The sequence below is a fragment of the Melanostigma gelatinosum genome (assembly GCF_949748355.1).
Source record: "Melanostigma gelatinosum genome assembly, chromosome: 2".
Classification (NCBI taxonomy): Eukaryota; Metazoa; Chordata; class Actinopteri; order Perciformes; family Zoarcidae; genus Melanostigma; species Melanostigma gelatinosum.
The window spans coordinates 10,683,424-10,707,529 of NC_136635.1; the positions used below are offsets into that span (position 1 = coordinate 10,683,424).

Sequence of the window (24,106 nt, forward strand, 5' to 3'; positions counted from 1 at the left end):
CAACCACAGGGGTCCTGGGGTGTCTTGGCCCAAGGCCAATTAGATTGCAGCGGTGCTTTCAGGTAACTTCAGGAACACATAGTTTTTGGGGGGAGGAAACTCACACCCTAATGTGAATTTCTTCAGAGTTGGGGTTTGGTGCTCATCAAACTACAATCAGGATGAAACCTTTGCTTGCAAAAGGGAAGGCCCGACTCTCTCTTTGTTCCACAGCACATGTCGAAGCCATATAGTCAGATCCCAACACAAGCTTCTCTTCTTGTCTCTCCTCTACAATATTCAAGCATACGAAAATACAACAATGCCTATATAATCATAATATCTGAACGATCATGTTTGATACATGTTTGTGTTTCCATCCATCACTGCATCTATTCAGAGTCAGCTCTCATCGGCAGCTTTGGTTTCCATTCCGACCCTTGTCACATTATGTGGGATTCAAGTCTGTTGTCTGAGTTCATGGCAGTAGAGACAACACTTTTCCCCCCCACATATCTGCAAACACAACAGGGTCATTTCTCAAGACTGCAGCAGACCCAAGTGACAATGAAAACACAAGACTTGTCTGGACTCTACAGAGACCGTTGTGAGTGTATTTCACAGGTCACATTAGAGGTTCGTGGGGAAAGAAAAAAGCTCTACAAATGGCAGCAAGCCAACCGCTTTGCAACTTTTGTTTTTAGTGGGAACTATGAAGGGAATATATGTTAGCATATTCATATACTGGAGGATTATTTTCAATTTATCATTATTATAAACTTGACAAGGTAACCTCCCAGAGATCAAGATCTACTTTGTAAGAGAAGCTTGAGTACAGCAAAAACAATCACACAAGGTCCAAAATGTCAAGTTTAAATTCACCCAATGGGATCAGATACTCAAGTTTTAAAAGGATTTTTATGTTAAACTCACTTCATGTCTGTGCTTATCATACTTCTTCATAATTGGCATGATGGGATGTAATCAACCAGCCTAAGCACAACCACACAAACTGCAGGTAGTTTGATTCTTCTGCACATCTGCAGTTGTTCTCTGCTATTGATCAAAATTAATCTTACAAAAAACTTTTTGTATCACCTTCCATAGACTTAGATATGCCAATATGAATATGAATGTATCGTGTATGTACTGTGAATCTGTATGTGTATTCTGTGTATGGGTGAATTTTCCAGTAAGCTCTCTTTCTTTGCCAAGAGAGCTCAGCCTACTGGAAAATAATTCACAGCACATTAGTTTCAAGTGTCTCGTGCTGAACAGGTATGTCAATGCACGTTTTGACAAGCATTGAGAAAGGTTATTGGGATCATAGATGAAAGCATGAATCGCAGGTTCTGATGCGCTGACAATTTGTCTTTTGTTGCCACAATGCTTTTTTAACAAACTGCAATTTTAGTTAAAATCAATATTTTGACTTGCATTCCGTGTGCGTGAATACGTGTGTGATATGATGAAATGAATGAAACACTGATGTCAGTTCTCTTTAACTTTGGTCACACATTTCTGTTTTGATGGAGAAACTAACAAAGGCTTCATGTGATGACGGGTGTTGTTTGGGAGCATCTGCTTTGTTTCCCCATCATTTGTTGCTTTTTCTCACTACAAGGTGACCGATTTGTTTAACCTTAGGCCACTTGGACTTGAATGGCTATGATGGGGATGAATCCTGTCACAAAAAGGTGTCACCAGACTTGACCAGTTTGTCTACCCAATAGATCAGAGACCCTTGTGCAGCTTCACCACAAAGCCGTGACGCCCTCAGACAGGAAGCAGAAGGGCAAAGTTGCAGTGCTTCATGGTTTCTTGGAACTTGGTCATGAATCAGCCCACAGATCTGCTCTGTGCTGCACTTCCCCTTTCAAAAACATGGAACTGAAGAGTAAAAGTCGCAGACACAGTCAACAATATAACTCCTTATAAATCAGGGACCTCCCATGGAACGCTAGAGTTTGTTTTCTTAGTACTTTATACTATCAATATCAAATGTCCATGTATCTCTGCCAGCTGTAACATGTGTACAACATTTTTATTCAACCTAGAAACATGCAGGACACAACTGTGGGAAAGAAACATAAAGACATAGTTGACAAAAAGATGGGAGCTGTGATATACTGTAACTTTTATAGAGAATCATCACAATGTCTCTCAGTCACTTTGAGATCATTTAGTTTTAATACTCTTTTAGACGTTTCTCTGGATAAGTATGTAATAGACTAGAAAAAGGTTCTTAAGCTCATTTGGGCCCCAAACTGAGATCATTTCAGCATTTTACTTCGGATCCCAGTCATTAAATAAACGTGTTACTTGGACCCATTTCACACCCAGCTTCTCTTTTAAAGGAAAACGCAAATATCGTTATTGTGACATAAGTGTGTATTATGTCATTGTTTTTATTTCTATTACATACAGTATCAGCTGTACATAAAACGGGATGACATTCTGATCCCTAAGAAACAGGAAGACAATACAGAGGCTCAACTGGATGAGGCATCATGCAGATTCATAAAGCAACATTGTTAAGTCCACTTAATGTCGGTCACTGGAACGGCCATTTCCGACAATTTGCAGAACAAGCATCTCAGTTTTAAGGCGCAACAACAGTCTGTCGTACAAACTCAACTATCTGTACCTCTGGCTGCCTAATGTTATTACCAGGGTTACACCAGAAGTCATGACATTTGTTTTACCATCAGAGACATAAAGTAGTTGAATAAACTGAATAGTAATGTGCTAAAGTGCTTTACACAAAATAAAGTCACATTAAATGAAAACCAATACGATTATCAACAGCGAACAAAGAGTGAAAATGGAGCACTCCCATACAGCGCTTTTCTTTGTCTTTTCGACTATAAAGCACTTTCACACTACTTGTCATCATTCACCCACTGATCAGCCCATCAGACTATCTAACACTCATGCATACTACGGGGGCAATTTTGGGGTTAAGTGTCTTGCTCAAGGACACACCGAGCACGCAGTGGCCCACAGAAGATAGTGACATAAAATAAAACTCTGTAATAACTCAATACAACTATGTACATATCCACCACAAGGCTGTTGTGGTGACTGTCTTATCCCAAGTAGCCACTTTTTTTCTTGCAAAGGGAGCTTCTGACATTTTAGTGATGGACCTAGATTTCCTTCATTTGGGAAGAAAGCATCGATGTGAAGACAAAGACAGGTCAATTCAAAGAGTTCAACCACTTTCAAAACATGTCTTAGTACTATGGGAACGATATTTCCATATACATTTTGAAGAGAGTATATTTACTGTGCTATCTGAATGAAAATGAATTGACCACACATTTTATTTCAAGGAGGAAAGCACATATGTACAGCGTGTAATGGGTTCAACGGTCTTGTGTAAGCAGCATACCCACTGCACAAAAAAAGACATAAACAAGCCAGAAAGTCTGCCATCCAGTTTCTCTTATTGTTGGGAGTGTACACGGATTATAAAGGTGGTACATTGAGATGGACTGGCTCATTTGGATGTAACGCCATCAGAGAGCCGTAAGTCAGCGAACAGTTGCGTCCTTCAGTTGTTTACCACCATCTTTGCTTTGAGGCGGTTGATCTTGAGAGGAAGCAGGCCGACCATCTCTCTGCTCAGCTCCAGCTCCGTCTCCACAGTGGCCGTTGCCTCCGGGTGGGCGTCACAGTACTGGACCACGTACCTAGACAAGCGATGGCCAACACATTCCACAGATGAACAACATGGCAACTAGGAGCACGTGAACTGCAAAGCACACCTCCAGGTTCACTCATTTCAACATCTTTGAATAAAATCCTTTCTATTTCAAATGCATCTGTCTTTAATTTGTCCTTATGCTTCCACATTGAAGCTGGAGTGCAGGACTTTTACATATTAATGGATGACTTTTTCTGTATTTCTCACAGTGTATTGGAGTTGTGGTGTCTGGAGTCTGTGGCGACTTCCCCCGCTGGCGCATGTATGCCTGCAGGTGAGCTCACCACAAGTCTTCCCTTGCTAATTCTCTTACTTTAAATCCTTACTCTTCACACCACATATCCAAGTTTCCGCCATACTCTTAGCTGCTGCTCTGTCGCTATGGTCTCTCCCAAATGGTAATTACTCTCACCCCCAGAGGGGGAAGACAAAAATTCCACACTCCCAACTTTAACGCCAACTTCTTACTGTCATTGCATAGAGTACATCTGTTGAGAGGACAGTGTTCAATACGCAAAGTGTTCGGATATATCACCATGAGTTAACAAATATATCTTCTTACTTGTAGTGCTCCAGAGATTTGTCGAGGTTTTCCAGCTGTGCAGAGGGTGAAGAGCTGATCAGGCGGCTGTGGAGTCGGGCCACTCTGAAGCGGGCCACCAGAGCCGGTCTGAGCACCTCCTCCTCCAGGTGCTCTGGTTGCTTCCCCTCTGGAGAACACAGAGAGTCGAGGAACATCTGGAAGTATCTGGAGAGGAGAACAGAGGACTTCAAATATTGATTGAATAAATGTAGATGCACGGAAACATCTGGGTCGTCCACACGCACACACTCACTTGGCAGAGGCAGAGCAGAGATGGTTGAATTTCTTAATGGTGTGACTATCTAGAGACTCGCTATCAGCTTGTCTGTTGGCCAGCGTCAGTTTCAGGTCCATCATTTCATTGTAGATCTCAGCCAACTCAAACATCATCTGTCTGCGGATCATTAGGTAGTACTGGGAGTTCAAGTCTGTCGGGAGAATCAGAGACAGTCAGTTTGCATTTATCTTTTTTGACTGAAATTAAAAAAAATTTAATTTAAAAACAAAGGTTGCGGAGTACCATTGCAGACTGGCTCGAGCATGTCAACTCTGCGTTTATGCATTTTGCAGCGTCGCTCCAGATCCTCTTCAAAGAAAGCGAGGGCCCGGAACAGAGCGCTGTGATCCTGCAAGATCTCTATGTGGTCCGTCACGTAGCCGTCCATCTGGAAATAGTCCTTGGCCTGCAAGAACGAGTGTAAGGACGGAGACAGTTTAACATGTTTAGCAGTTAAAAACCAAACAGTGGGTTCAACTCTTGGGGAATTTGTTTTATAAATGTAAACCTTGCTGGATGAAGAAAAAGGACAAAGGACTTCACATCCAATCAGATATATATATATATTTTTTTTACATACAGAAATACTGGTTTTGTGCTCCTTACAGTACAAAATTCTTCTGAGGTGTAACTGACATTGTTACCAGCTTAACATTATACACCAGAAGGGTTGAGGACTTTAGGAACAATGAAGTGGCACCAGTGTAGTTGAGAACATCTGCAGCTATCTGCTTGGTACATTCACTGATGTGTCAAGTCAAGCAAATTCAAGCTTGTTTAAACAGCCCAACATCACATACAATATATCAATGGGCTTCACAGCCCACAGACGTGAGGTGAACACAAACAGCAAAGCATGAAAGCATCTGTTTGCATCTGGTCTTGTTCTATTCATTTTAATAACCAGTTATCTGCTGGTGTGGTGGTGACTTCAATAACTCAACTACTTGGGAATTTGTCTAATACAGTTCTTGTGTGTGTGTGTGTGTGTGTGTATGTGTGTGTGTGTGTGTGTGTGTGTGTGTGTGTGTGTACCTGTGTGACATAATTCTGTCCCACCAGAAAAACAGCTCTGGCCTCAGTGAAGTCCAATGGTAGCAGACAGTGCACCTGGAAAACAGAAAGCAGAGACTTCAAGCTCATCTGCTACAATAGGTTGAGTATTTATGTTAAATCTGTATTTGTTGTCTGGATTATAGATATGGAGAGATACTATTACATACAATCTTCTATTACTAAAACATGACATACATAAATAGCTAGTTGTAACGTATTATTAATAGATGGAAGCATTAATGCCGCTTCTGACACAGAGATAATGGTGATTTATGATAACGCGTAGCAGCAGAACTTTAGCCAAACAAACATAATAAAAAACATTACGAGCAGCACTAGCAGTGTATAGACCTTCTCTTCCAGACTAGCAATGGAGTCGAAGGTGTCCTCAGAGCCAAACAGCAGAGCGCTCTTCCTGCCCTTCTCTTCCTCCTCCTCCTCTTCACGTCTCCTCGCTATCTTCAACTCATCTTGACGATCAGTGTCGAGCTCGCCAATGCTGTCCTGGTCACAAACACACGCGGACGCACATTCTAAAACACTCTCAATACAATATGATCTAAGCTAAGAGACACTCAAACACGTGGACATTTCAACAGAGACTTACAGATACCACAGCCGTAACAAAGAAGTTTAAGTGCCAATCCTTAAAATGACTGTATTTAAGCATCATCTTTGGTGCAAACTTTGGTGCAAGCCATGGTGGCTTTCACTGCTCATATGAGAGGTGTGGACTTCGACTATAAACATTTTACAGAGCCTCACAAGAGTAACCAACACGCATTACAATCATGCCGTACCTCGAGCAGCTTCTTAGAGTCCTGCAGGATGTTGAGACAATATTTGATCCAACATCTTGCAATCTCTGCTCTCTTCTGTCTGAGCTGCTCCCTGCGCTCACTCTCCGTCTCACCTGGGGTCACACAAAGGGGGGAAAAGGGATGTTAAGATATGCTGGAGGAGAGGGGGGGAAGGAGGAGGAGTCAGAGAGAGGAAGGGAGGTAGGATTGGTTGTGCAACGCTTTGCTAAACAGTTTTGTTCACTCCTGCCCGACTCATTCTGGTTGATTAAAACTATAGAATGCAAAGGAAATAAGTAGACGAATGACACTCACTCTCCTGTGCTGCGGCCTCAGAAGGAACCTCTCCTGCCAAAGCTGATATGACAGTAGCTGCTGAGAGGCAATGTCTGCCTTCCATGTATCGGCCCTAGAAATCACACGCAAACACAACAGATCTTACAATTTTTATTTATATATATATATATATATATATATATATATATATATACACATATACACACACACACATATACAACCAAACTTCTTGCCCTGTAATCAAACTCAATTGAGGCCATGTCAAGTCTCAAAAATGTAAAATGTGTAAAAGCAAGGCAGAACAGATTTATTTCTTTAGATAGATGATAGCAAACAAAATCCTTAAAAGATATTAGGCTTTAAATCAATTGTTTGCAATAAATGTAAATCAACATGGGCCCTACCTTAGTGATGTAATACTGTGATAGTGTAGCAGCATTCAGAGCCCACTCCATTGGACTGAACTGATTTAACTGTAACTGTCTCTGCAGGGTGCTGTGGCAGTAGATGGCAGCACGCTCAGTTTCACCTGGAAGAAGAAACACCATCACAGTTATTGTTACCATCAAGTAAAGCAAAACACAAATACAAGAGTCAGCTCCCTTATATTCACAAACATGAATCAAGTTCAGAAGCGCACTTCAGAGACGCCTCAAATGGATGTCAATGGATTATAAATATAGTTGAAGTTCTTCATATTTAAATATTATTGAATACGTTTTACATTTGCTTTTAAGTATTTATTTTACACAAGCAAATAAACATGTACTGTTGTGCCGATTTGATTGAAACCAGGGTAGACTCACCAAGGTTTTTATAGACTTGAGCAAGGTAGTACATGCTGTGAGTGTAGGCCAACTCAAACCTGAGCAAGGAAAGTTTGAAAGAAAGCGTGAAAGAGAGAAATGATTTATGGGACAAGGCAGAGCATAATTGACACGAGTTAAAAACCTAACCCGGGGTTTGCTGAATGAACGACCACGATCATGCAAACTTTGGGGCAATAGTATGAATATAAACAGGTGGGACGTCTGTACATTTAAATGCATTATGTGGGCTGTTGGAGTTCACAAGCTACCTCTTGGTCCTTTCCTGATGTGTCAGCAGCTTCTCCTCAGTAGTGAAGTACTCTGTCATATCGGTAGGTGGAGTCCCGTCCTGAAAAAACACAACAACTCCATGATATTGTCCTTCTAGCTGTAGCAGGAAACTAAAACGTGTCAGTCAGTTTGCCTTTTGAATGCTGGTGTCAACAGTTAATTCATTTCTCCTTTTTTTGCTAGTGCTCTGTATTCACAATCCATCATATTTTGAGGGACGGAAATAATTTAAAGCATGTAGCACCTGCAAAGAATTCAGAGAATTCAGAAAAATGCAATGTCAACGGCACACAAACAATTTAACACCCTGTCTTGTCAACATGTGACACACAAATTGACGAAGTGTGCAAAAATGTCAATTTATTACTCGGTACAGTGTATTGTGTTTGTATGTATGCTCTTTGTCATGAGTCAGATGATAGACGAGTTGTGACACTGTGAAGAAGCAGGATAATCACGATAAGAGGCAAACAGTTGCATAGCAGTGATGCTTTCTTCCTCTATGGTCTCTCCTCTCATCCATCAGTCATTGTAACAGCAGCTTCAAGCTGGGTAGGAAATTTACATATTTTTTAGGGGGCAATTTTTGCCCCCACTGACTGAAATCCAGGGGCATTTAAAAAATATTGGGGGCACTTTTTGAAACTTGTGAAATAACATTTAACCTTTGTTCAAAATAATAAATATACATATTTAGGCTTACAGTATATGAGCAATTGTCATCAAATGGCAATAAGACTATTAGGCAGTAGTCTACAGATTCAAAGTGTGTTCTTAGATTTTTTGAACAAAAAACAAAGATAAATCAGACAATCATATTCAATTGTATTATTATTTATTTGTGGTTATTTATTGTTATTACATTTTTTAAACAACTATTAACAATTATTAAGTCAACGATGCCTTGATTACATCAGTCATTGTATGGAATTATTGAGAAAGATATTTTTGTAGCACCTCAAATATTTTGATATTACCCATTTTTGTCCTGAACATATGCATTAGTCATTGTATGGCATTTTTGAGAAAAACATTTTTATAGCACCTTCAAAATTTAAAAAATGTGCCATTTGAAGGTCCAAATTCAGTTCACAGTTTTTTGCTGAGTAAAATATCTTAATTGACTGTCAGTCAGGTATTATTCATTAGCAACCCTCAAATCAAAGAATAAAGACACTTTGCGCACAATGTAGGTGTATTTTCCCTTTAACTCACGAGATGCAGGCAGCATGTTTTATACTTAATGTGAATATAATTCATTTAATCTAATTCCCATTATGCAATATGTATACTTTGTTGGCATCTTATTCTGAAAACCGGATATTCGTCTGTCTGAAGAAACCGGATGTTGTCTCACGTTAATCTTTCCGCTAGATTTCAAAGTCCTTCGCTCGCTCCCGATCTGCGCCGTTTGAATGAGTTTACCGTGAATTTCAGCATATAACGCTCGGTGCACTAACATGTAAGTGTCTGCTCAGTTGACCGCAGTCACAGGTCTGATTAAGAAGCGCTCCATTTATTTATTTGTTCAGAAAGTTCGGTTCTTCACGCACACGCAACATCAGTCAAGGCGAAAATCAAAACCGTTCTATGGCAACTGCACTGGGTCATATAGGCTACGATGTTTTTGACAAGTTCATTCAATTATCATTATTATTAGAGGAAATTATGGGGCCATTTTTTGCCCCCCTCCTAGTGATATCAGGGGCAAAATTATATTCTTAGGGGCATTTTTGCCCTCGTGTATTTCCGACGCTGGCTTCAAGTAAACAGTCGCACAGGACACCAACTTTACCTCCTTCATGTAACGTTGGTAGATGGATTCTGCTGTTTCAAGGAATCCCTGAGCCGTCTCAGTCTCATCGCGGCCCGCCCACAGGATACCCAACTGGTTCTGATAACACAAGCATCATGTGATCATGTACTACAGTAGACTGATTATTTCATCATTAGTGAATGGGATGTGGTTCTTATTAGTAATTATGGCACAAATATATCAATATTAAAATATATATATTAAAACTATAATGTATGTAAAAGGGGAAAGGATGTAAACAGGCCTACAACGCTCCTTAAATGGAGTTATTGATCATGACGTTGCTAATTTGATTGTAGTTTATTGTGGTTCATGTCTAGCAAGTCGTTCACAACCCCTCCTAACTTAACGTTACATGTATCTGTATAGCATGACTGAGGATAAGTTAACGTTACCCTGGCATGGATAAACAGCGACACGTTCTCCGACGACACACTGCATCTCTCGAGCAGTTTCATGCAGTTCATCAGATGCTCCTGCCCGGCTGACAGCTCCTCTGTGTCCACATGGTTGACGCCCAGATAGTACTCGACAGCCCCGAGTTTAGCGGCCCGCAGCCCAGCCGGCGAGTCGCCGCTGAAGCCCCGACCGAGCCCGTCCTCCCTCTGCCCGTCCACCGGCGGCTCTGTCGGTCGCTGTTCGCCGCTCTCTGTGCCGCTTTCCTCTTCACCGTCGCCGGCCTCGAAGCTCTTGAGCGAGCAGTACATCTCTCTGAGGAGCTCCCTGGCCTTGTATTTGGAGCGGAACGGGTCGTTTTCGGGGTCATTTCGTGATTCTACAACAGTGAGATTCTGGGCGTTGGTGAATTTGTCGCAAACTGCTTTCCACTCATCGCTGCTCACAGACGCCATGTTGGTCTTCTTCTTTGTCGTTTAACGTTAGCTCCCACAACAATCAGGGTTCTTGATGTCGCACTGCTGCCATCTACTGGAAGTATTTAGGTTACCTCTTTCTATGTCAATTGATCTCAAAAATGTATTTGAGCTTAATTTACTTGAACATTTGTCTCCATGGCATCTGTTTTGACCAGTGGTAGAATGTAATAGAGCAAGTTAATACCAATATTATTTATACTTCAGTGCAATTGTGGGGTACTTGCACGTTACCTGAGAATTTCCATTTTTATACCTCTACTCCACTACATTTCAGAGGAAAATACATACATATAAAATACATCAACTACATTTTATGTTAGCTACAGTGTAGTCCACTTATACTTTATAAAGTATACTTAACTACTACATATATACACACCTTAACTTTAATTACACATTTTAAATGCTGCTTATCCAAGATAATACATCAGTAATATAGCATTTTATAATGAGCATTTTGATTGCATTTGCTGATAATACCTCTGTACTTTTAATGAAGTAAAAATTCAGGATAGGAGTTTTTTCTTTTAATTTTCTTTTACTTTTCTTAAACAATCTACTACTTCCAAGACTGGTTTTGACCGTCTTGATTGGGAACTTGTTTAATATATTCATCCAGCTCAAAGCCACTAGTTTCCTGTTCATTTGATATGTACTTTCTAACTTTGTTGATAAGATGTGTTTAGTGTTAATTTAACGAGGGCATTACATTGCAGAGCAAAGTGTTTCGTGTAAACACGGAGCAGTGGCGTCCTTGACCTAAATCAATCGCTGAATTATGTTCAAGTTGCTCATAGCCAGTTTATTTGAACAAACCCAGAGAATCAAATCATTAATCAGGGAAAAATTATATTAATCATACAATTGCAATACATTAATGTGAACTACAGACGATAACAACACACACTACATGTTTGGTCAGCACTGACAGAAGCAGCTTGTCTTATTTATTGTACTTTCATAAAACTATGCCAAATCGGGTCCTCTAGTCACACCATTTTCATTGTACAGTATAACATTTTGCACAACAAACAAAAAGCGTAGCTCTCTGTGTGTACTCCCTGCTTAAGTAAAGGTTAAAGGATTAAAGTCCAAATGTTTAGCAAGTGATAATCTGCCGTTGTGTGGACATCACAAGATGACTTCAGGCCAAGTTCTCTTTGAAATAACGTTCATATTTCAATTACTAAGTAGGTAAGAAAGTAATATAGATAATAATGCTGATGACCTAAAATGAGATGATTGATGACTAAAGATTATTTTGCTGAAAATGTGCAACAGGCAGTGTGCAAGGCAGCAAACAGTCAGGCTATTCAGCAAAGTGTACATTCACCCACATCATATTTGTGTGTGTCAATGTGTGTTGAAATTGAATGTTGCAAAATTACCGCCAAAAAACACAGCAGTTGACCTAAATTCTTAGAGGAAAAGCATCTGCTTTTTTCTGTCTGTGCAGTAAAAGTGGAAATGCATGAGGATGATCAATCACGGTAACACTAGGTTAAACAAATGGTGCAAGTGCCACAGTTTAGATGATTAGATAAGATGTTTGGATGCATTAGTTTTGATGTCCAGGTTTACGTGGTGGTTAAAACAGCATGGTGCCACTCTGCAGTGGTCGTTCTGCATCTGCCACTAAGATTGCATCTTCTTCTTCTCCAGTCTGTAGAAAGATAGAAACAGTTGTTTACAAACCTACGTCGTCATCATACCAAGTGGTGACAGCATGTCACTCTGCGTTTCACTTTGATAACATTGCTCTTTATCCTAACTCTTTCATTAAGTCATTGGTGAAATGGTGATCTAGGTCCAAAGCCATGGTGGTAAAATGAAGACCAGGTTAAAAAAATAACTGGAAAGACACTACTATTTTGGTCATTACGCACACGTAACACGATTTAAGACCCGTGGTGACCGAGCCTTTGAGGCAGTGGCCCCGAGGCTCTGGAATGCTCTGCCTGCAACTCTACGCCTCGCAGATACTGTGGATACTTTTAAAAGCCAGCTAAAAACCCACCTGTTTAGGCTGGCGTTTGTGTAAAAGTAAACCCATGTCCTAGACCTGCTCTTAACATTTGTTTTACATTTTTATTTTATTCTTTAACATTTTTTATTCACTCTGTGTATGTAATTTATTGACCGTAGGGTCACATTGTGTTTTTTATGCTTTTAAATGTCTGCTCTGTTAAGCACTTTGTGATAGTACTGTCTGTGAAAAGCGCTATATAAATAAAATTCATTCATTCATTCATTCATTCATTCATTCATTCATTCATTATCATTTCAAAAAGAAAAAAGGACATCATGATCCAAACCTGAACACATAAGCTTGAAGCTATATGACAAAGCAAATGCTATAATAGTAGCCTGCTAATCTACCTAACATCACTTATATTTCTTAAACTCATCATAGAAGCTCGAATGGAATTATGACCAATTATGAGTGGAGTTTCTCTATGAACAGGTTATTGTGGACCATGACATAAAGCCACCACTTTGAGGAGAATACGGCTGAAAGGTTGTGAAAAGTTTGTCTAACAGTGTTTCATGACACCTGATCTGTTTACAATAACAAAAAAAAAAAATCACATCATATAATGTTGCTTACTTGTATTTGATGAGACGACTTCCCTGCACTAGCTGTGCTGCCTCATTGGTGAAATGGCAAGCAAACAGTAGCCAGTTGCGTGGCTGTACCTTGTAGGCGAACCTCATGAAGAGCAGTGAATAGCAGGTCAGAGCTGAGAGTAAGGATAAAACACACAGGCAATCGTTTACTTCAGCACTGTCTTCTTATAAAACACGTACGTCTGTCATATTAGGCATCTAAGGGGGGGGGGGGGGAGGGTTATCAGCACATGTGTCCGTGTCTTACCAAAGGTCATCCTGCCACTGATAATCTCAGGGCTCTTCTTCATATCTGTGATGGCGGCTATGGGAAGACCCCAGTTTGCGACAGGACCCCAGAAATGCTGTGAAGGCACACACAAAACGACGAAATACAGTTTGAACCACAGACAGTTTATGGTTTGGGCAGTATCTTAAGATGGTTGAACAGTAAAACAGAACTATACAATTACAATCACATTGCTTAATGGTAAAATCTGTGAATCAATTCTAAAAAGTACTGTTGTCGAAAAAAACATGTCAGTAAAGATGTAAAAATTATACACGCATATTGGGTATGAGACAAACAGAAAGATAGACATAAACCAACAGGCAGTCATCGATGAGAAGAGACAGATAGAAACAAATATGACAAACAGAAAGTTTGAGCACTTACCGTGCTGTTGAACAGGATTATTGTTTTCAGGGCCACATAGAAGAGAAAAGAAGAGAAATACAGAAAAGTCAAACTGATGTGACCAAGAGCTGCTGCCACCTAAAATAGGTCACGGGTTTGTTTCAGACAATTCACGAATGACAAGAGAACTAGTACAACAAGACACATATAATTCCTCACCATATCTACAGTGCATTTGTTTGACTTTCTACTTGAGTTTCAGGATGTTGCAAATGTCAACAAAGATGGCCCCTTGCATCACTGTGTCATAAATCCACGTGTGGATAGTACACACACCACCCGGGTGTGTGTATCATGTACACATTAACCAACGTCTGACAACATGTTAAAAAGTAATAAAGCTTTTATCTCTGCTGGCCTTTGTCTCCATTAACAGCCAACCTCATAAACTGGAGAAACAAGCTAACAGAGTTACTTTCTAACGTTATGTTACAGAAACGTCCTTGAAAAACTAGCAGAGAATCGAGAGAAACGACGCCAATTTAACAAAAAGTAACACACAAATTGCTTAAAATATTCATTGGATTTTATTAAAACGTTGTCTGAACAAATCGGGACAGTAACCGTAGCTAACGTTATCGAGCTGACACTCGACAACTAGCTAACTAGCACACGTCACTTTAGCATGAGTGCTAATAGAAAATCTAACAGTTTCTCATTTTTAATACCTTGTCAAATAATCCCTGAACTCTTTGCTCTTCAGATGGTCAACAGCTTTCCGTGCAATTGTCGCTGCCATGATTTAACGTTGGGCTGGCGTCTGTTATGGCAAAGAAACGCACTCTTTCTCTGTTGAAGGGCGACTGAAAACTCAGATCAGAGGACGACTGGTCTGATTTCCGACCATAACATTGCCGCTTTACGACACTGTCGCAATTACGCAGCGCAACCTCAGGCGGCCCAGTCTACTGCCTGTAACTGATTCATTGGCCCAATCCCAATCTCCCCCCCTAAAGCCTCAAACCCTAAACCAAAGGTATTCAATAAAAATTCCAAAAGGTCCAGATTGAGAAAATCTCCTCGGGCAAAGGTCCGGAACATTACAATAATACCTAACTTGCGCTATTTAGTGCCATATATATATATATATATATATATATATATATATATATATATATATATATATATATATATATATATATATATATATATATATATATATATATATATATATATATATATATATATATATATATATATATATATATATATATATATATATATATATATATATATTCAAGAAGCCTGGTAGTACCGGTAGTAACAACGTCTCTGTGTAGTCACATCAATTATATTTCAACAATTATTATTCTCAGTTTTAAAATTGAACTGGAAATATTATAAATAATACAGAGAAATACATAAATATATGTTCTTCTCAGTTCAAGTAAAATAAGGGCTGCATTAAAGAATGAATTACACAACAGAAAGCTTTTGGAAAATGTGCATCTTCAAATAAAGTACTTCATTTTAGAAAAAATAATTTCACTGAATTGCCCTGCAGCTTTAAATTCAATAAATGTGTCAATCAAAAAAGTCACAATATCATATTTGTCTCACCTTCTAACAAGAGAAATTAGTGTGCAGGGACTTTATATGTGGTTATTAAACCACTTGTTTCAGCTCTATTCTCTCTTTTAAAATCATTGTTTTGAAGTGAATTAATGTGTTACGATTCTGATCATTTTCGACTCTCAGGTTTATTTTCTGTGTCTTCATTTCAGATGTGAGTGGATACGTTTGCTCAAAAGAGTTATGCTTTCGTATTGACACTTCACATTACCGCTTTTGAACATATGAAACATACTGGTTTTAAACTGTCCGTGGGAAGAATTAACATAAAAGAGTCTGTTCATTAATGACTCTGGTCTCTCTGACCACTTTTCTCTTTTTGGAGAACGTCATGTGAAATAACTTCTCTGACTCACGTAATTATTCTCCTAGGCCCAATCCCAATGTCCCCCCTAAAGCCACAAACCCTGAACCAGTGGTGTATAAAGTACCCAAAAGCCATACTTGAGTAAAAGTAAAGATACCTTACTGGAAAATGATTCCAGTAAAAGTAAAAGTCACGTATTAGAATACTACTTGAGTAAAAGTCTTAAAGTATCTGATATTTATTGTACTTAAGTATCAAAAGTAATTTTCTGATATTAAATGTACTTAAGTATTGAAAGTAAAAGTACAAGTAAATGCTGTATATAAAAAAGCAAAGGGTCAGAATTTTGAGAGTTATGAAGTTTATTCTTTTAAGTGCTGGGGCACCATGACCAAGGACATGGAGCTGTGTTGAACATAATTGGGTTGCTGTGATCCATTCAGGAGCAACAATGTTCAACACAACATATTGTACATAAGTATACTTTTGCATCTACTATGAACATATCATCATAATTCTCCGAAAAGCAATATGATACTATGAAGGAGTTGTAACAGTGCGTTTATAAGTATGCTCATTCCAACTAGAGGATGTAGAGGCCAATGCATAATATTATGTTCAGCAAAACATATCCACTTGATGCATCAGGTCAGTGTTTTGAGAAAGGACACCTGCCTTGTAAACTCCTATGGGCCTGATTTGAACACAACAGGCAAAGGTTTTGCTCAAGTTGAATCTGCAATTGGGTGACTGCTACCATCATAACTCCATCTGATCGGAGGAAAAACATGACTCAAATATCAAAACATGATCAATACTAAAGCAGCACCGAAAGTAACAACCCAGTCATTACTTGAAACTGAAAAATGTCCTGTTCATCTTCAAAAGGCAATTATATTAGAATTTAAAGAAGTTACATTGTATTAGAATGTAAAGAAGTTACAGTGTATATAATGATTCTATTGAAGTTATTTCTTTCCGCTATCAACCGTGAAAGGAATAAGGACAATTGCTGCTTTGTACGTGTTGTGGAAGTCCCTCAAACGTCGGAATGCCAAACGCCGTCATGTCTGGTTCATAATATTGTTCAGAGGAGCTCCGTGGATTGTATCAAGCTGTATTCACTGTCTAGCAAGCCACCGGTCGCTGTTTACTACAGCAACCTATATATAGACAAAGCAACCTATAACAAATATCCCCAGCTATCATTTTTACAAGTAGTTTCGTGGTCTTAATGTCATTGACTTGACATCAGTGTCCACCATTGGGCCGCACTTCTTTGTAGTCCTTGATCACCTGGGAGATCCTGACGACTTTAATCTCTGCCGTAACTTTATCATAGTCTGACCACAGGTACTCTGGAGACAGCACCTTGGTTGGCTTGTTGTACAGCAGGTACCTGCATGAGAGAGAGATAGATAAGCAATGTATATTCCATCACGGTCTGGTACGCTGCAGCCACTGCCAAGGACAAGGGCAGACTGCAGCGCATCATTCGCTCTGCCGAGAAGGTGATTGGCTGCAATCTGCCATCCCTCCAGGACTTGTTCACTTCAAGGACCCTGAAGCGAGCACGAAAGATTGTTGCCGACCCCTCTCACCCCGGACATGATCTATTTGTGCCCCTACTGGCTTCTGGCAGGAGGCTGCGGTCCATCAGGACCAAGACCTCACGCCACACAAACAGTTTCTTCCCGTCGGCAGTCGGGCTCATTAACAGAGCCCGGGTCCCCCACTGACTCTGTCATCCCCAGCACATTTCCGTCTGCTCTCTCCCCTGCACATCCCTGTCTCTCTACTTAAACACACTCGCCACTGTCTCTCTATTTAAACACACTCGTCACTTTTAACATTTCATACACTTCACTTGGTTTACAGTCCTGTTATCTGTTTTTGTGTGCACTTTATTCCATATCCTATATTCCATATCTTATTGTACATTTCAAATATGTTTCTATTTCCTGCACTGTGCTGACTGTTTTTGATAGTTAAATGTTATTTGATAGTTAAATGTTATTGTTTATTGTTGAATGTTATGCACCTTCCACCACGACAAATTCCTTGCAGGTGAAAACTTGCTTGGCAATAAACGGTTCTGATTCTGATTCTGATATCCATGTGTCTAATACTCAAGATGAGATTCTTCAACAAAATCTGAAACTTGATAGAGTCTAATAAATAAAAGAAATGTGATGAAGACTGGAAGATCAGTAGAACAGAAGAACAGTAAAATCATTGAAAATGAGGGGATACATTGGGACACATGTACCTGTTGAGGTGACTCTCTTCCTGCCAAACAGCTTCGATGTTATTCTTAGCATCTTCCTCCGACTGTGTGTAACAGTATCTGATGAAACAAATGAAGTAGAAGAAGAGTCACTGTAGAGTTTTATTTTGTTTTTAAAATACATTTTAAACAAAACTTGGGAAATTAGTCGTGGCAATCATCTCAAAAACCTATAAGAGGCTTAAATAATGGTCACATAGGTGGCGAAAGGTCAGAAAGACAGAGGAAATATATTTATATATATTTGTAATTGTGATTTATGTTTTTAACAATACACCAGATGTGAAGGGCAAAGGGTTTTACCCATCCAGTGTCTAAATGTATACCTTATTGTCCAATCATTGCTCTCTATCCGCAGTACATTGTCCTTTCATTTAAATAGCAAAATGAAAATAACTTTAAAAATAATTAGATTTTGGTTACTTGACGAGCTTATACATGTCCTCCAGGTATCCACACCAGATAGCAGCAGTGTAATAGTAGTCTCCTTCATCAACAGGAATGAAGGCCTTGGATTTGGGCCGGCGCTCATAAGGAAACTCAGTCCTTTTGCTATTCTGAGAAAAAAATTCTGATTTAGAAATATGGAATAGGAATGAGAGGCTACAGCTGATACCTGTGACGGCAGTTAATGCTGTGGCTGATCCTGCATAACACATGGTGTAATAGGTGAATCAATGAAAACATACAACAATTAGATCACATAACCTTATTATTATGATAAAAACTTCCATTAACTTGGCATGAATATACTGTAGGAAAAAAGAGTAAAACCCTGTAGCCACGGTGAAGCACAGCAGACAGCTGACTGAAAGTCTCGGCTCCAATCCTGTTGTGAAAGATACTGTCGATGTCCATCATATAAAGATAGTCCGCTTCATTACGGATCTGAAAACATTACAGTTGAGATGTGAGATTGACTGCAACACGCAGAGACTCAACTGCATGACCAAAAAATGATATTTAAGAGAACCATATTATCTTTTGTGCCACTCAATGAGGGATGGCACTAATGACAGAGCTGTTCATCAATCCATTTGTTGTTGTTTTTCTTTTGTAAGAACGAGTATGATCATTGAACAACTAAGCTATGACAATTTGAAAGCAATAGCTAATGAATGCAACCATTTTGTGCATTTCACTTCTTACCCGTTTGTCGATGGTGGCGGTGGCCCATTTCATCCTACCAAGCACTACTTCCTGCCAGCGCTTGGCACTAGGGACGGTGATAACTGAGATAGCCCGACCCTCAGCCAGCTCAATCTGACAAACACAGACAAACACACAATACTTACACGTGTATTTGTGTACATTTATTTTTGGTTTGAGTCTCATCAATATGAATAGTTAATAAATATGAAAACACCAGTCTTAAAGTGGCTTATTTGTCCACGGGTTTCTGGATCACAACAAAGTAGCAGTGAACTAAAAACGTTATTTTGCCACACAGAATTTATTGGCAAATGGGTATCAGTTAAGCTGTGTAGCAGCCATGCACAACACTACTTTAAACATAGTAAGACACTCACTGCGGGGACATCTCCTTTGTTGTCTGTGAAGATGTAGTAAGTGACCCTGAAGTCAACAAGAAAGTGCTTTTCAGCCGACTCCAGGAAGCCCTTTAGGAAACGTGTGTATCTGTTTGGAAGGACAGCAGCGAGCCATAAAGATGAACAATTAGAAAAGGCAACACAAGAGAAATAACACCATGCAAAAGATAAGTAGCATTTACAGTATGTGAAGTATAGCTTTACATTTTCAGATTTAAATGTTACATTTCAGCCTGAAGCAATGGGTCATGTCAAACCTCACTCCTATAATATCCTGTGAGAATATCCTGTGCACCTACTTGCCAACAGCGAATAACACCACAGCAACTCTTGGGTCCATTCTCTTATAGATTGCATCGATGACCACTGGATCAAAGGTTCCCTCCCAAACCAGGGGAGCATTCCAGTTTGTCACTGAGTTCACATCAGTACGTCTTGGGAGAACAAATACATTGTGGATTCAGACTTTATTAAGCGTTCCCAGGTCTTAGTCCAGCTATGATCAGTAGTTTGTCTCTGTATGTTCAATATTCAATAAGTTGTGGCAGAAGATGATTCCAAATTAAATTATCACTTTACCTCTCAGCATATACACAATTCATTGAAACATGCAAAATGTTGTGTTTCACCAGTTACAATTACATAAAATGGCAGAACATTTTAATAAAGTGAAGTCTGATCTTTGACTTTGTGAAGGAGATATGTTCATCATTGATTATTCTATAAAATGTTGTCATGTATACATTTTACACAGGCGAATAATGTGATATCTGTTTTTATTAGCTTACCCGATCATTGTGCTTGGCTGAGCATATTTAAGTCTGGAAAAAAGGAGCAAAGATTATTTTAAATGTAATGTTGTCTTTACTATTCCAAAGACAACATGCAGGGGTAAATACAGTACAACAAATACAAAAGATCAATACAACAAAGATAAACATCAAAAACAACCATAAAGAAACAAGACCAGAAGACCAGATACTAAAGATATCCACTGTCATGTCATGGTGCTGTGTCAAACCAACTGTTGTGTGCTGTGTTTCCAAACTGCTGATGAGCATGCTGCAATGTTTTTGTTGTGAGCTGAAAGTGCTAACCACTGATCTTGTGTTGCCCTTGTAAAATAATACCCAATCATGTTTTTCACTGCTGTGTTTACTGCGGGAATTAGCAATTGTTGATTACAGATAAAGCCAATGTAAAGAAGCTGTTTTTGCATTTCACTCCCCAGCAAGAACGTTTTTTTCAGGGCCAGGAGGTGAACAAGAGTCTTATCAAGTGTAAATGGAAAGCTGGCGGTTTTCTCTCTGTTGGTGAAAAGAAAAGTTCATCCTCACCCAGTTTGCATTTCAAGTTTGCCAATCTTCCAGGTCCCATTGTTCTGGCAAAGACTTAAAAAAGAAACACACACTATTTATTCATAATATGAGAAATTCATACAGTATGAAACTTCCTGGAACTGTTGGGCAGAGATGGGATTAATGAGGACTTACAAAGTGTGTCATTTAATTTAGAAGGTGATGTGGTGCAAGCAGGATAGTTGTATTGCATACCAGCAGCAGAGGCGCAATAAGTTTAACATATTGTTACGGCAAATACCAGCAAAGGCTGGAAAACATGTTTCTCTTTCATATTCTTTGTCATCTATTTCGAGTTACAATATCGAAAATTTCTGTTTTGTTCACTTTGGCAGCGCCTATGTAAATAAACTGCTGTGTAAATAAGCTGTTTTTGTTGGTGAAAAGAAAAGTTCATGCTCACTCAGTTTTCGTGTTGCGGCCATTTCCCGGGCAAAAACTTAAAAAAGAAAAACAATATTTTCTCATAATATGACAAATTCATACAGTATGAAACTCCCTGGAACTGTTGGGCAGAGACAGGATTAATGAGTACTTACAAAGTGTGTGATTCAATTTAGAAAGTTTTACATTCACTCCAGCCAGTGGCTATGTGTACTGTGACTATTTGTTTTGGTAAATGACCCTTTGTTGAATTACCAGTTTGGTGGCTCTAATTGATTTACTCTGTGGTTAGTATCTGATGCATGTATTTGAAATGGCACACGCTGTCTTCAGCGACATTACCAGAAGGATGAGATGCGTGGCCCATGATGGACATACAGGATCCTGTGAAGACACATACAAAAAATGAATACATTGGTAGTTACAAGTTTTACACATAATTAAACTTGTTGTTGTTGTTTGTGGGTTTTTTTAAGAAACACTGATGTTTTAGTAATACTTTTTTTTACTCGTCTGATAATCTTTTACTGCCTTTTGTTGGTTTTAGGGCTCCATATATAATGCCATATTGCGCAAAAATGGTCTGGTATTGCTGATTTGTATAGTGGGTACATCCCAAGTCTCTCAATTGTCATTTCCTCGCACCTCGATCCTCGCTTTAACCGGAAGTTGTTCTGCATCGCCATATGTTACTCACGAGAACAGGCTTCCAGGGAGTGTTTTAACGGCCGACATGCCCCCTCATTGTTCATCTGTGATGTGATTGGACGCTGCAGCCGGTCGGACTGACGATTTTTTTCAACACGTAAACAGTGAAGACGGATCGCAGATTAAACTCAAGCTTTATATTTGATTAGGTTTCTGATTCACCATCTGGTTTAAATATATGCTCATAGGTCTGAACAACAAAAGGACCACAAACAACTTTCTTCATTTATTAGAAAGATTTGTCTTTTCATGATCTGATATTTCCCTCAATAACTTTTATTATGGATACAATTAAAGTCAGAGAGCTGGAGAGACATAACACTTTTTACATCATTTATTATCATTTCATTCAGTCACATGAGGCTGATCATTCCTGAGTGTCTGGTTTGATGAGTTATATAATTTAAGAGAAACCATAATGATATTCTGGGTTATTTAATAATGACGTCACAATTTCAAAACGTACAGACGCAAATAAGTCATAGGCTTATTACTAAGTTATACTGAGCTTATGAACAGAAAACAGTTTGTTAAAGAGATAACAGGCTACAGGGAGAAAACACTTCTACTCTGACAGTGATGATAACTGTGTCTTTATTAGTTATTACTGATGCGAAAAAATAGCGTGATGCTGCAGCGCGATAGCCTATCAGCGTTCAGATGTTTCTCCTGTCATCACTGGGTACTTCTCAAGTCTCTTAATTGTCGTTTCCTCGCTCCTCGATCCTCGCTTGAACCGGAAGTTGTTTCTGCGCCGCCATATTGACGGCCGTCCCAAAGCTCTAATGTAGCTCTGATGAGCGAGGATCGAGGATGGAGGAGGGACCTCGGAGGAGCCATGAGCGAGGACCCACGAGAGCAGACTTCCAGGAAGCCTTTTAACGGCCGACACGCCCCCTCATTATTCATCAGTTATGTGATGGGACGCTCCAGCCGATCGGACTGACTTATTTTCATACCAGAACGAAGACGGATCACGGAATAAACTCTAGTTTATTTGATTTTTTTGATTAGGTTTCTGATTCACCATCTGGTTTAAATAAATGTTCATTATAGTCTGAACAACAAAACAACCACAAACAACTTTCTTCATTTGTTAGAAAGATTTGTGTTTTCATGATCTGATGTTTCCCTCAATAACTTTTATTATGGATACAATTAAAGTCAGAGGGAGCTGGAGAGACGAAACACTTTTTACATCATTCCTGAGTGTTTGATGAGTTTTATCATTTAAGAGAAACAATAATCATATTCTGGGTTATTTAATAATGACGCCACAGTCACAATTTAAGAGACTTGGGATGTACCCAGTGTAGTATCATGGCAAGTTTAGCTACACTTCCGCTTGCCAGTGGCCATGTTTTCCTGTTTTCAGCATCCTTTAGAGCAGGGGTCTTCAACATTTTTCAGGCCAAGGACCCCCAAACTGATAGAGAAATGGAGCAGGGACCCCGGACTATATATATTGTGTAACATTGTGGGGTGGCCATGCCACTGCCATTTTGAAACATGTCTTTAAATCCACATATTATGTGTTGTGCTTTCTCCCCTCCTTCCCTTCCTCCTTTCTCTCTCCCTCAGTCTCCTATCATGTCAATCAGTTGACTGGGTTCCACCTGTAAGGGCCGGCCGTGCTGCTCGGTGGGTTGCACCAGCTGCAGGCTGGCCAATCGGCAGTGGGGGAGCCAAGAATAAAAGCAGGAGTTTGTTATGGGGAAATATGTCATAGTCTTATGCTTTAGGGTTAAAGAATGTAAGTCTTTAACAGTGCAGGCACCAAACCTTGTTTCAGTAGATGATTCTAGTAAGTGTCGTCTCCAGGTGTCTTGTTATCTGTTATCCTGTGCATTGCTTCTGTCCTCAAAGACGCATATGGCATGTGTGATGGTAAAACAGGTTTATTCCGTCTCTGCAATACTGTGACTTAACTCTTTGATCAGGTCACAGTGATATCAAAGGAAGCACCTGACTGAGTGTATCCATAGTTTATTGTGGGGCGAACTGGGAACAAAGGGATTTGTAAACAGACCAATCAGCACTTTCAGGTTATCGTAAAGACAGGACACTCTTCTTCTGTCTTCTTTGTTTATTCTTTTTTACGAAGCAAGATAACAGCATGCTGGCTGAGCATAAATGTCCATGCA

At 39.5% G+C, this 24,106-nt stretch overlaps 3 protein-coding genes across 3 annotated transcripts; all 3 read right to left on the reverse strand.

The window, feature by feature from the left end:
* Positions 1 to 2,374: 2,374 nt before the first annotated feature.
* kifbp (kinesin family binding protein) lies at positions 2,375 to 10,474 on the reverse strand. Its single transcript, XM_079292698.1, has 13 exons — positions 10,013 to 10,474; positions 9,597 to 9,695; positions 7,780 to 7,859; positions 7,508 to 7,566; positions 7,106 to 7,230; positions 6,720 to 6,813; positions 6,405 to 6,517; positions 5,956 to 6,108; positions 5,584 to 5,658; positions 4,792 to 4,954; positions 4,525 to 4,699; positions 4,251 to 4,436; positions 2,375 to 3,674 (listed from the first exon to the last, which is right to left on the reverse strand). The coding sequence occupies exons 1-13, from the start codon at positions 10,466 to 10,468 to the stop codon at positions 3,536 to 3,538; spliced, it is 1,917 nt and encodes a 638-aa protein (XP_079148824.1). The 5' UTR covers positions 10,469 to 10,474; the 3' UTR covers positions 2,375 to 3,535.
* A 2,622-nt stretch (positions 10,475 to 13,096) lies between these two features.
* On the reverse strand, positions 13,097 to 14,640 carry mpc1 (mitochondrial pyruvate carrier 1; the record flags this gene model as incomplete). Its single annotated transcript, XM_079290577.1, has 4 exons — positions 14,465 to 14,640; positions 13,776 to 13,779; positions 13,368 to 13,464; positions 13,097 to 13,233 (listed from the first exon to the last, which is right to left on the reverse strand). Exons 1-4 carry the CDS (start codon positions 14,533 to 14,535, stop codon positions 13,097 to 13,099), a joined length of 309 nt encoding a protein of 102 aa, XP_079146703.1. The 5' UTR covers positions 14,536 to 14,640.
* A 2,286-nt stretch (positions 14,641 to 16,926) lies between these two features.
* On the reverse strand, positions 16,927 to 21,989 carry LOC306790066 (globoside alpha-1,3-N-acetylgalactosaminyltransferase 1-like; the record flags this gene model as incomplete). Its single annotated transcript, XM_079286165.1, has 9 exons — positions 16,927 to 17,074; positions 17,945 to 18,022; positions 18,386 to 18,519; positions 18,737 to 18,850; positions 19,112 to 19,225; positions 19,492 to 19,600; positions 19,812 to 19,946; positions 20,301 to 20,333; positions 21,952 to 21,989. The coding sequence occupies 9 exons, from the start codon at positions 21,987 to 21,989 to the stop codon at positions 16,927 to 16,929; spliced, it is 903 nt and encodes a 300-aa protein (XP_079142291.1).
* Positions 21,990 to 24,106: the final 2,117 nt, after the last annotated feature.

What these genes read in the sequence shown, in the direction of transcription:
- kifbp (XM_079292698.1), bottom strand. Translation starts at nt 10,468, where the DNA reads ATGGCGTCTGTGAGCAGCGATGAGTGGAAAGCAGTTTGCGACAAATTC. An exon ending in ACCAACGTTACATGAAGGAG is followed by an intron (nt 7,860 to 9,596) that starts GTAAAGTTGGTG and finishes GTGTTTTTTCAG; the next exon opens with GACGGGACTCCACCTACCGA. An exon ending in AAATCTCTGGAGCACTACAA is followed by an intron (nt 3,675 to 4,250) that starts GTAAGAAGATAT and finishes TCGCTTGTCTAG; the next exon opens with GTACGTGGTCCAGTACTGTG.